Source organism: Macrosteles quadrilineatus, unplaced genomic scaffold (assembly GCF_028750875.1).
Source record: "Macrosteles quadrilineatus isolate MER2022 unplaced genomic scaffold, UCM_ALF_1.0 Scaffold_1__1_contigs__length_201487025, whole genome shotgun sequence".
NCBI lineage: Eukaryota > Metazoa > Arthropoda > Insecta > Hemiptera > Cicadellidae > Macrosteles > Macrosteles quadrilineatus.
In genome coordinates, this window is record NW_026542594.1 from 2,956,356 (window position 1) to 2,971,830 (window position 15,475).

A 15,475-nucleotide genomic window follows, 5' to 3' on the forward strand; every position below is an offset into this window, starting at 1 on the left:
ATTACTTGTCATATAAAAAAGATATGAGAATTTATAAGAATTTATCTATAAGTATACAAAATGCTAGGTTCCTACGATCAATAGGACTAAAGTTAAAATTTTCTATTAATAAAAATGGAAGATTTTCTAGACGTTACAGGGAAATCCCAATTCGACGATAGTGTGGTTAAAATTACAAATCACTCCTATGTTCCCCATAACACTTTAGCAATAAATAATTCTGATGAAATTCGAATATGTATTAATAATCAAGATTTGCTAACTCTCCCATGTAGGAGTTATCTGTATATTAAGGGAGAAATTGAAAATCATGATAAAGGTCATTTTATAAATAATGCATTTGCATTCTTATTTGATGAAATTAGATATGAAGTCGCAGGTAAAGAAATAGACATTGTAAGAAACCCAGGAATTTCTAGTCTTATGAAAATATTGAGCTCTTACAATAAAACAACTAAATTGTCAAATGTGGCATTTGATTCTGACACGAATTTAAAAGAGTTCCATAAAAGTGGCAAGTTTAGTACTTGTTTGCCATTAGAACTGTTAATGGGTGTATTTGAGGATTTTAATAAGGTATTAGTAAATGTCAAACAAGAATTGGTGTTGAAAAGATCCAAAAATGATTTGAATTGTATATTAACAACCACTAGTGCTCCAGCCAGTGGTACTGCTGATGCAATTCCCAAAATTACACTTAACTCAATTCAATGGGTGATGCCACATGTAATACCATCAGATGGGGAGAAGTTACAATTACAAAAGATGTTACTGCAAAATAAAAATTTGCAAATTGCATTTAGAAGCTTAGAGTTGCATGAACTTCCATCATATCCCAATACTACAAGACATACATGGTCAGTAAAGACATCTTCAAGTTTGGAGAAGCCTAGGTATATTATATTTGGTTTCCAAACAGCTAGGGATAATAGTGCACGAAAAAGAACTGATGAATTTGATCACTGTAAGTTAAAAAATATCAAAGTATTTCTAAACTCTGAATATTATCCTTATAGTGATTTAAATCTCGACTTTGAAAATGGAGATGTCTCTAAAGCTTATGAGATGTTTATGAGGTTTAGAGAGACTTACTTTAATACTATCCCAGATCCTATGATTAGTAGGGCTGAGTTTATGAAGAAATATCCACTAATTGTAATAGACTGTTCTAGACAGAACGAAACAGTGAAGGAAGGAATTGTTGATATTAAATTAGAGATTGAAACTGCAGAAAATGTACCAGCAAATACATCTGCATATTGTTTGATAATACATGATAAAGTGTTTGAGTACAATCCTTTGTCAAATGAGATAAATAAAATGTAAATAAAAGATGAAAAACGTTCAACAAGAATTGGTTGACTCTGCAAATCAAATACGACAGAAATATAGAGCTTTAAAACGTGGCAGGTTTCTAGAGGCTGAAGAGAGGTTTCAAACATTCCAACCTTTAATAGAGCCATTACAAGAATTAAAAAAAATTGCCAAAACAGAGAGGCCTCGAATGGAGATTCTCCCAATGACTCCATCTAGAATACCAATAATACCAAGATTGCAACCATTACAGCAATCCACCCCACAGAAATTAGATTTTGGTCTTTTAGCATCAGACTATTTAGGAAATTACCTCAGTAAAAGTAGTATGACAGACACTACATATGGTATTAGACGAGAAGCAAATAAATTTTTTATTGGAAATAAGGAAGTTGACATTGCCAATGATGATGTTACAATTGCAAATAAAACCTACAAGGGGACAAAAGGTTTGTGGCAATTGTTAACTTTAAAAGAACCTGAGGATTATACTCCGGCTGATTTGCAAAATTATAAAGAAATTTTGGAAGCTACAAATGGACATTTAAAGAGTTACAAAGATGGTGCACCAATTTCAAGCAATAGACATACTAAATATCTTAATATAATTAAACCTCTTTTTAAATCTGTTGGTGAAGGTTTGAGACAAGTGACTGGTAATAAAATAGACTATATTTATTGGGATGATCCTAATGAGCTTGTAGATAGGTTAAGACTTCTTTGGCTAAGTCGCCAAGCCGGTAACTCAGGAGTGGATAATGAAATAGATTCCATTATTGAGGAATTGAGAGAAAGTGGAATTATTTATTAAATAAAAATATGTTTATAGATAAATTTTATCGTTTATATAATCCATATAATAAGCTTGCAGAACCCAGGGCTAGTAGTGAACCTACTTTAAATTTACAAGACGATAGTTGGAATGGTTTAAACTGTAAAATTGGTAATGTTAAAGATGGGGAGTTTGTAGATGATGTATCAACTTTGGGACAGACATTAACTAGAAAAGGTGATGTCTTCTTACAAGGTAAAACTAAATATGAGTTTTTAGAATCTAAGAATAAAAATTGGAATGCTAAAAAACAGAAAATTACTAATGTGGAAAAGGGTGAAAGCTTAGATGATGTGCCCACTTTACAACAGACTTTAATACGAACAGATGGTGGTACATTTGTACAAGACAATAATAATTATGAATTTTTAGAATCAGAGAATGGTATTTGGAATGCTAAGAAACGGAAAATTACTAATGTAGAAAAGGGTGAAAGTTTAGATGATGTGCCCACTTTACAACAGACTTTAATACGAAAAGAAGATGGTAAATTTGTACAAGACGATAATAATTATGAATTTTTAGAATCAGAGAATGGTGTTTGGAATGCAAAGAAACAGAAAATTAGTAATTTGATGGAAGGTACAGATAGTAAAGATGCTGTGAATGTTTCACAAGTTCCAAAAATGGAAGCAGGCTATTGGAGTTTTAATAGTAAAAGGTTAGTACGTGTTAAACCTGCCATTGATGAAACTGACTGTGTTATAAAAGAACAGACTATAACTTTTGATAAAAAAGAAAAATGTTGGGATGCCAAAAAACAGTTTATAAGAAATCTACCAGAGGGGGAACATTTGGATGATATTTGTCTAATGTCCCAATCTATGCATTACGATGGATCAAAATTTGTATATGGAGAAAAAAATTTTAATTTGATGGAATATAATCCTGATCTATTAGTTGCTGACCCCACATCTTTGAGTGGATTTAAGTATATAGATAATAGACCGTATATACCAGAAAACTATGTATTTAAAAGAATGGAAGATAATCTATTGATTGGGGCTAATGGTGATGTATTTAGAGTTACAGGAAAGGATGATGTTATAAAAAATGAATGAAATTGCATACGAACTTCATAAGCCTGCAAGAAAGAATTTCATTAGAAGGTCTTTTAAAGTATTGGGTATAAACGAAACCATACAAATAGATTTAATTGATATGCAAAACTATGCTAGAGAAAATTCTGGCAATAAATATATTTTAACTTTAATAGATACATTTTCTAAAAAAGCTTATGCTGCTCCACTAAAGAATAAGACAGGGTTGGTGGTTACAGAAGCCATTAAAACCATTCTACCAAAGGGGGTTAAAAACATTCAATCTGACAATGGAAAAGAATTTTTTAATCAATATTTTAGCAAACTAATGAAAAACTTAAATATTAATCACTATCACACTTTTTCTACAACTAAGGCTGCAATTGTAGAGAGGTTTCAGAGAACTTTAAAGAATTGGCTATATAGGGAATTTAGTGCTCAGGGGAGTTATAAATGGTTGGATTTACTTCCAAAGTTAATTCGAAAATATAATAATAAAGTGCATAGATCTATAGGAATGAAGCCTAACCAAGTGAGTATTAAGAACAGTAAATATGTGCATGAGAGGTTGACTTCTAAAGTAGTGCAAGTTAAAAAACCAAGATATAAGGTAGGCGATAGCGTAAGGATTTCCAAGTATAAACATGTTTTTAGTAAAGGTTATACTCCAAATTGGACAGGGGAACTATTTACAATAGCAGAAGTTAAGAATACAAAGCCTGTGACTTATATCTTGAAAGATGAAAATGGCAATATAATCAGGGGAGGCTTCTATACAGAGGAGTTGTTAAAGACCAAGTATAAGGACATGTATTTGGTAGAGAAGGTAATTAGGAGAAAGGGTGATTCATTGTATGTCAAATGGCTTGGGTTCCCAAGTAGCCAGAACTCATGGATTTCCACTAAGGATGTCCAAGGGAGCACGTCATGAGCCGAACACACAAACCTCACATGATTTTGAAAATATACATGGGAATGGATGTGGATTTGAAATTTTAATGGAGTTTGAACATTTGTATGGGCTTGTATTGGACGAGATCCGGGTCTTTAAAAAAGTGGCCAAAAAAAGCTCACCATTTCCAGACGTGATTTTTAGTATTAACAAAAGTAGAAAATTTATATAGGGGTGTATAGGTCGAGAGCTGGGTCTTTAAAAAAAGTGGCCAAAAAAAGCTCTTCCATTTTTTTCTCATTTTTCCCCTATAAAAAGTGCCCTAAAAGTGCCTCTAAAACGCCGAAAGTGAGGTATCTTTGTGGGTTCACCACTACTGACAGAAATCTAGGACATTTCCGAGCTGCCGTGACGCCCGTACCGCCCGTACCGACCGGGAGCACTGCACACCGACCGGGCGGGCGGCACGGGACATCCGCCATTCTCAACTGATCTCTGTCAAAGTAGCAGTGTTTTCGTGTGTTGCAAACATAGATTTTAGTAAGTTGAATTTTCTCGTTGAGAAATACCCGAAACTGTACAACATGCGACATCCGGAATATTTTAATAACGTCCGGCGTGACAATATATGGGCATAAATATGATCTATTATGAAACAATCAGGTAAGTTTTACACATAATCCTTCTACAAGATCAGGAAACAGGGTGTGGAACTCTCCAAAACTTAATCTTTTCTTGTTTATGTGGTGTATCTCAAATCTTTGCTTGCACCTTCTTGTCTCCTCTTCCTCTGCTAAAATTAAACCTACTATCACCACTTTATCTACATCCATCTTTACTCACAATTTTTAGCTCACAGACTGTAAACTGTCCTAAATGGCGGATGTGCGGATGTCCCGTCCCGCCCGTCCGTGCCGTGCCGCGCCGTAGTGCGCGCGTAGCTCAAGTCAATTATTATGCTAGATGTTTCTTTTGTATGCACCTTTGCCAATAGTCAATGATAAGATTAATAAAGAATTATATATTAATTTATCATTATATTATTTAAAAAAATACCGCTCATTGCATTATTCTATGCTAGAATAAAAGTCGATTTACTTGGTGACTAGATATCGGATGCGTCATCAACGACCAATAGCAGCCGACTAGGTTCCTTCTCGTTTTCGGTTCTTCTGATTATCGTTTTGTTCTGCCGCCCCTCCCTGTTCGTTCTCTCTCGTTCTCGTTCTCGCCCATCTCCATCACATCCACATCGCATCACATCGTCATCGCCATTTTGCGATACCTAGTGACTGACTAGTGAGTGCGGTCGTGCCGCGTTCATTGCGATAGTTCGGATATATGCTCGATAGTGATTGATAAAAGTATTATTTGAAATCGAAATCGGATTGATCTAAACTGTAAGCGGGTAATCATTAGTTTGAAAAATTCATGATTAATAATTTAGCTGTTTTTATCAATCGATGTAGGCTAAATATTTTAAATTAGGCTATTCTGATTCTCTACTTTAGAAATAACTTACGAGTGCTTTTGGTGGAAGCCAAGCATGTCTCAGTCATAGTTAACTTAATCTTAGTGTTGTTTTTATCCAGGCTAGGGCAGTATATAGGGTAGGTTCTTAGGCAGATTATATTATAACACACGATTAATATTCAAAGAGTAATAAGTTTTCTAACTTAAGTTAGGTCTAACTTACTATATTGATGAGTTAACTTAACTTGCCTAAAATGCTCCAAATTTAGGAATCAAGAATTTTTCTTCATTGTAGGCCTAGGCTTTTGAAAACAAGTCTAAATTTGTATGAACTTGTTTGTATGTAGCCTATAACTAACTTAAGTTAACTCACAACGTACATTGGCCTTTCACTAATTTTTGCCTTCCATAGGCTTAACTTACTTAATGGACCGTATTGTTAACAAATAGGCCTAAGTTAACTTAACTTATGTTTTCTCCAGACTGTTTTTGTACAAATCAAACACTGGTGAAAAACTTCAAACTAGGCCTAAGTTAAATAACTTAGGCTAGGGGCAGCCTACGATTTCTAAAATGCTTGCAAATAACTTAAGTTAAGTCACTACTACTTTTCTACATTGACCTAGTCTCTAAAGGCACTTAACTTAAGTTATAATAGTTGTACACGAGCTTTGAAATTCCTTTGTAACTTAACTTAGTAGAATTCTGCCAGCTAAATCTCAGTCACTTGGTCACACAATACTTGAGCGCCTCGTCTTCATTAAAACTCTGTGCTGTTAAATAACTTATCCAAGTCTTGCCTCAGGTAACTTTACCTTGAAATAGTTGCGGTACATTGTAGATGCATGTAATCTGCCCCATAAACTTGCCTGCTCTGCCGGCCTCGTGTAAGTTACGCGGTGTAAAAGCAAGGTCTGGACTGTAGACCTACTGTAGGGAAAATCTTGCATTTCAATGATTGAAGGTAATTCTATGTTCAAGTTGCTGTTTAAAGTTGGATATTGTTGTGCAAGTACAAAATTGTACAAAAATGCCAACTTGTAAGTTCAGCTAACTTAACTTATTTTTAGGCTAATTTTGTTTGTCAGAACTTTGTGCTAATTTATTATGTTGTTTAGTGATGTGTCTAAACCAAATCTTAAAACCATCGTACAGCCATTCCGTCTCAAACTGAAGTGTGACAGGCCCGATGCTGACCGAATACAATTGAAGCTACACGAAGATTACGCAGTCGGAACACTGGTCGGATCATATGCGGTAGCAGACAGACAGACCGCAGACAGGACATGTCGGACTGTGTATGGGGGTCTTCATGGCTGCGATTATCCTCTCCCTCAGATCTCCAATGTCACAAATTTTCTTAGAGTACACAGTGTTCTTAAAAACAATCTAGTGGAGTCATATCTGGGCTTCTGGTTGGCCATGTGATCGGCCCGCATCATCCCATAGTCCCCCCTAGTCGGCCGCCAGGCCACCTACTAGCCCAGTCAACCTGTGTCGTAAAACACCGGTTGAAGGAAAAAATTAGTAACAAGCTGATTTTTTTCCCATCGACTACTACCATTTAGAGAAGTGTTCAGCCAAAAGTCCCCACCCCTACCCCCCTTGCTTCCCCCCCTACGCCCCCTAAACATATAAAGTGCAAGGGTTTTTGTAAATAACGTTTTTCTCGATTGTTAAATGACATATTGAATTGCAATTAGTTTTACTGTCTTTGTTATAAAATTTCCTACAATCCTGTTCAGTTAACTTTCGTCGTAGCTCTTACAGTTTGTTCGTTACCTATTTATATAAAAATGTAAATATTTATATATTTTTGAACATATAATTTTATTTTTGTCGCATCAACTTTTTTTGCTGACGTTTTATGAAAATATGTTTTTTTACAAAAGTTGTAGCTGCTTTCATTGGCTTTAAAATGATGTATAATAGTACTTACTTTAATGAGAATCCTGCAAGATTCAGCCGGTGTAATGTAGTTTGCGTACTCAATCAGTGAGCCAAGTGTGGCTGGCGCGGTGTTGCAATACTATGATTGTTGTAATATGGAGAGGGTTTTTTTTTTAACTTAAGGTACACTATTGCATTATCTCCATACCCCACCGCAGAAAACCTGCGACTAAGCAAATTTTCATTTACCTGGCTGGATATTTACTAAAACATTCCCTTAAAATCGTCAAAACTATTTCCTGATCAGATTATTTTAATGAATAATTAGGTTTGCTGCTACACAGCCAAGTTATTGAAGAATGTTCTTTATTTATTGAAACCTTAATACTACTAGTAGCTTTTTATGAAATAAATAAATTTGATTAAAATATCTATAAACAAGCAAACTACAACGGTTTTTTTATTCTCCAAAAGAATAAAATGGAAATTTTAAATTTAAATTTGTATGAATTATCTCCGTAACCGTTATAATAAAAAATATTTATTTTTTTAAGCTCTACAAAATGGTTTGGATAGAAACTGTAATATTTTGTGGTTTTAGGTGGGAAATGCGAATAACCAACTTTTACCCCATAAAAACTCCCATAAACCCCTATTCCCATAGTCCGATCATGCTGGTTCGCAAACTCGTTCGAATAAAAGTAAATTGATACGTTTGTACCAAATTTCATCAAGAAATCGGATCTTTTTTGCTTGAGTTATCATCCTAACGGACTCTTATGTATATATAATCTTAAATTTTACATTTTATTTATGAATTTGAACGGCGGAGGGTGTTTTCGGCCTCTGAGGGCCTCAAAACAAAAAAATAAATCGGGCCCGGGTCTAGGTCTTATTATAAGACCTACGGTAATAGCTTATTCCCTATATGAGGAATTTGCTAAAAAAAAAACAACCAAAACAAAACCCATACAGTTAGTTAATAAAATTTATTCCTATCCTTTGTATTTTTTAAAAAGCATGATATGTACGTAATAATTTGATAGGATGTTATTTTTGAACAATATAATTCCATTATCATGATTTGAAGTTAAGAATTACTCATACATCGAATTGCAATTTTTTCCTTACAACTTCTTTCCCCCCTGATCTTATATTTTCAACACTGGGGTAAGACGAGTCATCATACACTCTGTTTTTAATTTCTTGTCTTATCAAAGCCGCAGCTGTAGAAAATATTCTCTTAATCTTATCATCGTTATGCCTTTTATTTTAAGAGTACCAAGTTTCAGAGAAAATCTTGTCCACCCTATCTATTAAACAAACTATGGAGGATTTATTTTTATGTTCGTAGTCTTTCACCAAGTTATTTAGTAATAATGTTTTGAAGTACTTCGTTTCATAAACCTGGTCTCTGCCTGATATATTTTTCATCAATTGCAAAAGGTTAGGAATACTATGCTGGCAATCATCATTTTCCTCAATGAAGTCGCAAACTTTTATGAATGATTCTTTTAATAAATCGTTAACTGGTCTACCACGACCTGCACACGTATTGGGTGATTGAATGGGTTGTTTCAAAAACCTAGTATAATAAGGCAAAACAAATCCTTCTAGCCTGGACCTAACCTAATCACCTATTTTTTCATATTTTAAATACATTTACTTATAGTTTGTTTGGTAGTTGAATTACAAAGTATGAACTAAATCGACTGCTTTCCTATTGTTTTTTGGTGTCTTAAAATTTTAAAAATCAAGAAAAATACAATAATGGGTAGAAACATCGTGCACGAGTGCGGTAACGGACCATCTATGGAGCGCCACATAAAAATAGTGCACACCATGCATTCACGGTTGATATATAACGCCACCATAAAGTACACGTTTCAATATATCATTTTAAAGCTGATAGCAGCTACAATTTTGTTTAAAAAATACTTTCATAAAATGACGGCTCTAAAAGTTTTGCAAAAAAATGAAATTACAACTCCATAAAATATTAATCTTTACATTATTCTACGAATAACAAACAAACGGTAACAGTTACAACGATATTTAACTGGGCATGATTGTAGGAAGTATTATAACAAAAGGAGACTAAAAAAATTGCAGTTCGATATATGTTACATTTTTACTTTAAATCATGACAATGCAATTATTATGTTCAAAGATAGCATCCTTTAAAAATATTACAAACATAAAAATGATTACATGCTTTTTAAATAATAAACTATTGAAATACATTTTATTAACTGTAAATGGGGTTTGCTTTGATTGTTTTTTAGAGATAATTCAATAGTGTACCCTAAGGGAAAACCCCTCTACATAACAACAATGACAATATTGCAACGCCGCGTCAGCCCCACCTAGATCAAACACTATAACTGAGACTGAGTACACATACTGCATTACGCCGGCTGAATCTCACAGAATTCTCATTTTAAAGTAAGTACTATTATACATAATTTTAAAGCTAATGAAAGCAGCTACAACTTTTGTAAAACATATTTTCATAATAAAACGTCAGCAAAAAAAGTTAAGGCGATAAAAATAAAATTATCTGTTCAAAACTATATAAATATTTACATCTATCTATATATTAATAGGCAAGCATGTTTCTTTAAAACCTTTTTTCTCAGCTCGTGTGCATCGTAGGGAAAATCTACGCATACCGTTAGAAAGCTATTTTCCTGTAGGTGTGCAGAATCCCTTTATAAATTTAAATAGGCTCAAAGATAAGCGCAAAAAATGAGTTTAAAAATTTAAAAAAATTTACATGGATCTTATGCGTTGCCATGCTGGTGACGAAATAACAACGAAATATAAACAGAAAATCAAAACAAATGGAAGAAACTCCAATCACATGTTTTATTTACAGTGTGGGGTGAAACATTAACATAAGTGAGTACATTACATATTTTTGGTCGAGTTTCGACCACTGGACATTACTCGTATATATTAATAGGCAAGCATGTTTCTTTAAAACCTTTTTTCTCAGCTCGTGTGCATCGTAGGGAAAATCTACGCATACTGTTAGAAAGCTATTTTCCTGTAGGTGTGCAGAATCCCTTTATAAATTAAAATAGGCTCAAAAATAAGCACAAAAAATGAATTTAAAATTTTTAAAAATTTAACGGATATTATGAGTTGCCATGCTGGTGACGAAATAACAACGAAATATAAACAGAAAATCAAAACAAATGGAAGAAACTCCAATCACATGTTCTATTCAAAGTGTGGAATGAAAATAAAGAAGTCTGTACATTAAATATTTTTGGTCGAGTTTCGACCACTGGACGACCTCTAGTTTTTATATAAATAACGAACAAACGGTAAGAGCTACGACAAAAGTTAACAGAACAGGATTGTAGGAAATTTTATAGCAAAGACAATAAAACTAATTGCAATTCAATACGTTGTTAAACAATCGAGAAAAACGTGATTTACGAAACCCTTGCACTTTATATGTTTAGGCGGGGGGGGGGGGGAGGGGGGGGGAAAGCAAGGGGGGTAGGGGTGGGGACTTTTGGCTGAACACTTCTCTAAATGGTAGTAGTCGATGGAGAAAAAATCAGCTTGTTACTAATTTTTTCCACCTAAAAACACAGGTTGACTGGACTATACCTCCTCCCTGCATGTGCGGGTCAAGGTCATGCAGGGATGCCAACTGCCAACCTAATATCCTCGCTATAAAACTTAACAATGATATAGCAAACACAATTATGAAAAACGCATGCTTTGTTGAAGTTCCGTTAATTATGATTTTTTGAAACCAAGGAGTTCTTTTATAAACACCCTTTAGTACCTATGATAGGCTAAATTTAAATATTTTCTTCGACCGGGCGTCGTGAATGCGACACTACAAAAGGCTCTCAAAACTATAAAAACAATGTATTGCAAAGTAAATTATCACAGTTCAACATGTTTTTGCCCGTGGTCTGCATGTACTGTTAACCAAGTGACACGACGCGGTCTAAATGTGTAATATTAAAATGTATAACTCGGTCCGTGGTAATGACCACAGCTTCTTACATGTGGGGCTCAGTAGCAAACGTGTTAAAATATAGGGTTAAAAATTAAAATATGTTAGGCCTACATCCCTGATAATTTAGGCTGCTTTAAGTTTACTCCGGCTTAAGTGTAACTAAAGTAAGTTTTGGAAACAATATTTTTAGAATCAAATGTAGGTAAGTTTAGGCCTGTCCTAACTTTGGTTGGAACCGTGCCCATAATTTCTTATCTAACATGACTCATTTTAAATATCCCAAACCATTACATTGAACCATTGTTTGGTTTTGGATGGAAAGGAATCCTCCTCCTCCAATTGTCTATAACTTATATTTACGTAAGCGAATCGTACCTCATGAAATATTTTGGGGTAGGAAAAAGGTAGCATGGCTTTTGAGCATTCATTTTAAATTTAAGGTTCAAGGACCTGGTTAAATATCAAAAGTGTCAAAAATTACCCCTGCTCTGCCCCACAGGCCGTTAAAGGACCCAGTTATTTTCTAATGGAAGTACAGCTACAGTGCTGTTTTAAACATATAAGCTGTTTTAAATATACCAGCTGATGTAAACATTGTGTACAGTATTTGTATATTTTTGATTCTAGTGTTCTGTGTTTAGAATGGTAATGCAGTGTTAAAATGTATCGAGTTAAGGGAAGATCGCGACTACCAAGGAGGGTATTTAGGAATGGTGCACAGCATAGGGAATGGTTAAGGACAAATTAGCAATTGTTAAGGGCAGCAATTGCTGCTATGGCCTCCTAGTTGTAATTATTATTAAAATTGAAATCTTTATAAAATGGAATATAAATGAAACATTAATTGAGACTTTATTTTTATTCTAGATACAGACAACTGATCCAAAGAACTATGGCCCCTAAAAGGACATCAATAGTGTGGAAATTCTTTAATAAAAATTCCAATGATTTGGCCATGTGTATTCTGTGTAAAAAGGAAATCAGACATAACAGCTCTACAACCAACTTGAGGGACCATTTACACAGGAAGCACCCAGAATGTTTATCTTTGAAGCTACAAGATGATGGGACTGAAATTGTTGTAATAAATCCTAATGCATCAGTAAATGCATCAATGGGTTCTATAGATGTGGCAGGTAAAAATTTATTATTTTACTTAGTTTGGATTATATTGTTGTTATCAACAATATTATGTTAACCATGGGTGTCCATCTAACGTTTCTATTTAAGGATGTGTCCAGGGGGGGGGGGGGGTGGGATAAACCATCTAGTTTAAAGGGTGGTCCTAGAGGTACTGGCAGAAAATGATTAAAATTTGGATAAAAATATTTTGTCTTTTGAAATCTAAATTTGCTTTGTCAATTTATATTTGTTAACCCTCCGAGTGTCCCTAGTTTTGCCGAGTGTCCATAGTTTAGGCCTTAATGTCCGCCTATTTTTGGCGCATTTGCAAGGTTTAATTAAAACCGATCTGAGAAGCTTAAAACAATGTTAATTCTACTGTTCTATATACCATTTTGTTTGGAAAATCATGGGCTTCAATATCATACATAAAACCTAAGGAATATTTGTTTCAAAAATTTTTTTTTAAGTAAAAATAAAAATTATTTTGGAAAAATTGAAAAAAAAATAAGTTCGCGCTCAATGAAATTGTATAAATTTTAGGCCTATAAATATTTGAAAATAGCCACTTTGTTCTAAATTTTATGAGGATTACAAATATATAACAATATAAGGAAGTAGATTTGCAAATAAATAAGTTATGGGCAAAAAACAGATTTCAGTACATAGCGTTTAGCTAAGAATGCATAGCCTAACCATAGCTAGGAATCTGGCTGATAATTTACATCAATATCACTACCTACTTCTTCAGGATCATCAACCAGCCCTTCAAAATCACTTAAATCTTCTTATAATGCACCACGTATATCACTACTTTTGATTTTTAACACTAAAACAATGATAAACGTAATAAAACACATCAATCATCGGTGCGAGGTTAACCAAGCTGATTACAAATACGCACGTCAGCTGTCTGCTACAATTACGATCGGCTCGAGAAAAAAAAGCGCTTAGAGACAGACCTCGGGAGAAAGCTTAGAATCTGACAAATAAAACGATACCTAACTCGATCCAGTTCAATCCGATTTTGTCAGTCATAGAGCCTTCGCCGTAAACAGTGTTTGTGAGTCGAAAAATCTACACAAAACACTACACAAAGTGTGTTATGTGTCAAAAAATCGACACATAACACTCGGAGGGTTAATGTTACTTTGTTTGAAAAAATTTAATGCTGTTTAGGCTTACTTGTACTATTATGGAAGACCAAACTAATGTATTTTTTTTACTAATATTGGCTCAAGCCAACATTGACAAAAAAATTGTTACTATAGCCTATTCAGTTTAGTAGGCCTAACGGCCTAACGTAACATGGCAAATCTTAATTAGGCCTATTCAGATATCCATATTATTTACCGATTAGAATGATCTGCATTAATTAAAAAAAACACCTGGACTAACTTAAGCTACTACTATTTAAAAATAAATTAAGAGTTTAAAATTCTTTATTGTTTGAACTGATAGACTAACTTTGTTTTCAAATAGGCTAAGCTTAGTTTAATATTTGTTAAAGTTAGACTAGTTTAATAAATGTAAATAAATGTTTTAAATGCAAGTTATGGGGTGTGTTCATTGTTAGATGAAATATGACTTAGGTTTTAGCAAATTTCCCATGTAGGGAATAAGCTATTACCGTAGGTCTCATGGTAAGACCTGGACCCGGGACCGATGTGCTTTTTAGTTTTGAGGTCCCCAGAGGCTAAAAACACCATTCGTTTAAATTTATAGATGTGTCCGTTAGCACGATAAACGAGCAAAAATGATCCGATTTTAATTAAATTTGGTGTAAATGTGTAGGCCACAACCTACACCAGCAAGATCAGAGTATGGGAACGGGGGTTTATGGGTTAAAAAAGGATTTTTCTCATTTTTACACTAAAAACATAATATTTTGTAATTTTCTTTCCAAACCGTGTTGTAGAGCTCTAAGAACAAATCATTTAGTATATTAAAGCGTTGACATGTGCTTAAATTTTAAGAAGAAAATTCCAAAAAAACTGTAAATTAAATTCCTATGTTAGGTCTATTCTTATGGAGAATTAGTAAACTGTTGTACAGTAGACTCCCTCTTATCCGGACACCTCGGGACGGAGGCCAGTCCGGATAATGGGTTTTCCAGTTAAACCGATGTCCCCAAAAACTCATTTAAACAGACCGTATAAAATGCATACAGTATTTGACTTAAATTTAGGAGGGCAGTGTTTTTAGACACGTGGTCACTGATCTTTCCCACGAGAACGGTCGTTTCAGTACCGCCCACTTCCTGCCCATCTAGGACCGATGTGCTGATAAAGATTGTCCGGATAAAGAGATGTCACTTCTACCGAGTCTAGTCCGGTTAAAACGATGTACGGTTAAAAGGTGTCCGGATAAGAGGGAGTCTACTGTAGTTTGCTTGTTTATAAACATATCTGAGTCAAATTTAGAACATTTATTTATTTCATGTTAGGCCTATACTATATAATTTAACTATAAAAACAATTAATTACCTTCCATGTAGCAGCAAACCTAGGTAGGCCTATTCGTTTAACTAATGTTATTTGAATACGTATTAAAAATATGACATTTTAAAATTTCATTTTTTTTTTAAAGGAGATATTTTAGTAAGGCAAATGGAAATTGACTTATTCTGCAGGTTTACTGCGGCGGGGGTATTAAATCTCCAATCCACATCAGTTTTGTATATCAGGTTGATTGCTCTTCCTAGTTCTGTACAGTTTCTTACAGTAGGACTAGTTCAGAATTATTTTTAAAGTAGTTCTATAAAACCAGAGTAGGCTTGACTCTTTCTTAATTTGGCTATAGCATAAGCTATAAAAAAATGTAAAATACTGTGAAGGCCAACTCACTTCCCAACTCATTTCTTTCCCTTATATGTTAATATTCTAGCTTGATATTTGTTCAAACTGCTGTTACCACTCAAATGGCAT

At 34.1% G+C, this 15,475-nt stretch overlaps 1 protein-coding gene across 5 annotated transcripts in view; it reads left to right on the forward strand.

Moving 5' to 3' along the window:
* Positions 1–5,362: 5,362 nt before the first annotated feature.
* LOC129005846 (E3 SUMO-protein ligase ZBED1-like) overlaps positions 5,363–15,475 on the forward strand; it is a 56,505-nt gene continuing 46,392 nt past the window's right edge. Inside the window, exons 1-2 of one of the 5 annotated variants that reach the window (XM_054434874.1) lie at positions 5,363–5,478; positions 12,294–12,562. In XM_054434874.1, coding sequence (XP_054290849.1) covers positions 12,319–12,562 — 244 coding nt within the window. In that variant the 5' untranslated portion in view covers positions 5,363–5,478; positions 12,294–12,318. Of the gene's footprint in view, positions 5,487–5,594; positions 5,689–9,820; positions 9,887–12,293; positions 12,563–15,475 lie in introns of those variants that run through there. The other 4 variants (XM_054434883.1, XM_054434867.1, XM_054434897.1 and 1 more) reach the window with 4 other exon arrangements.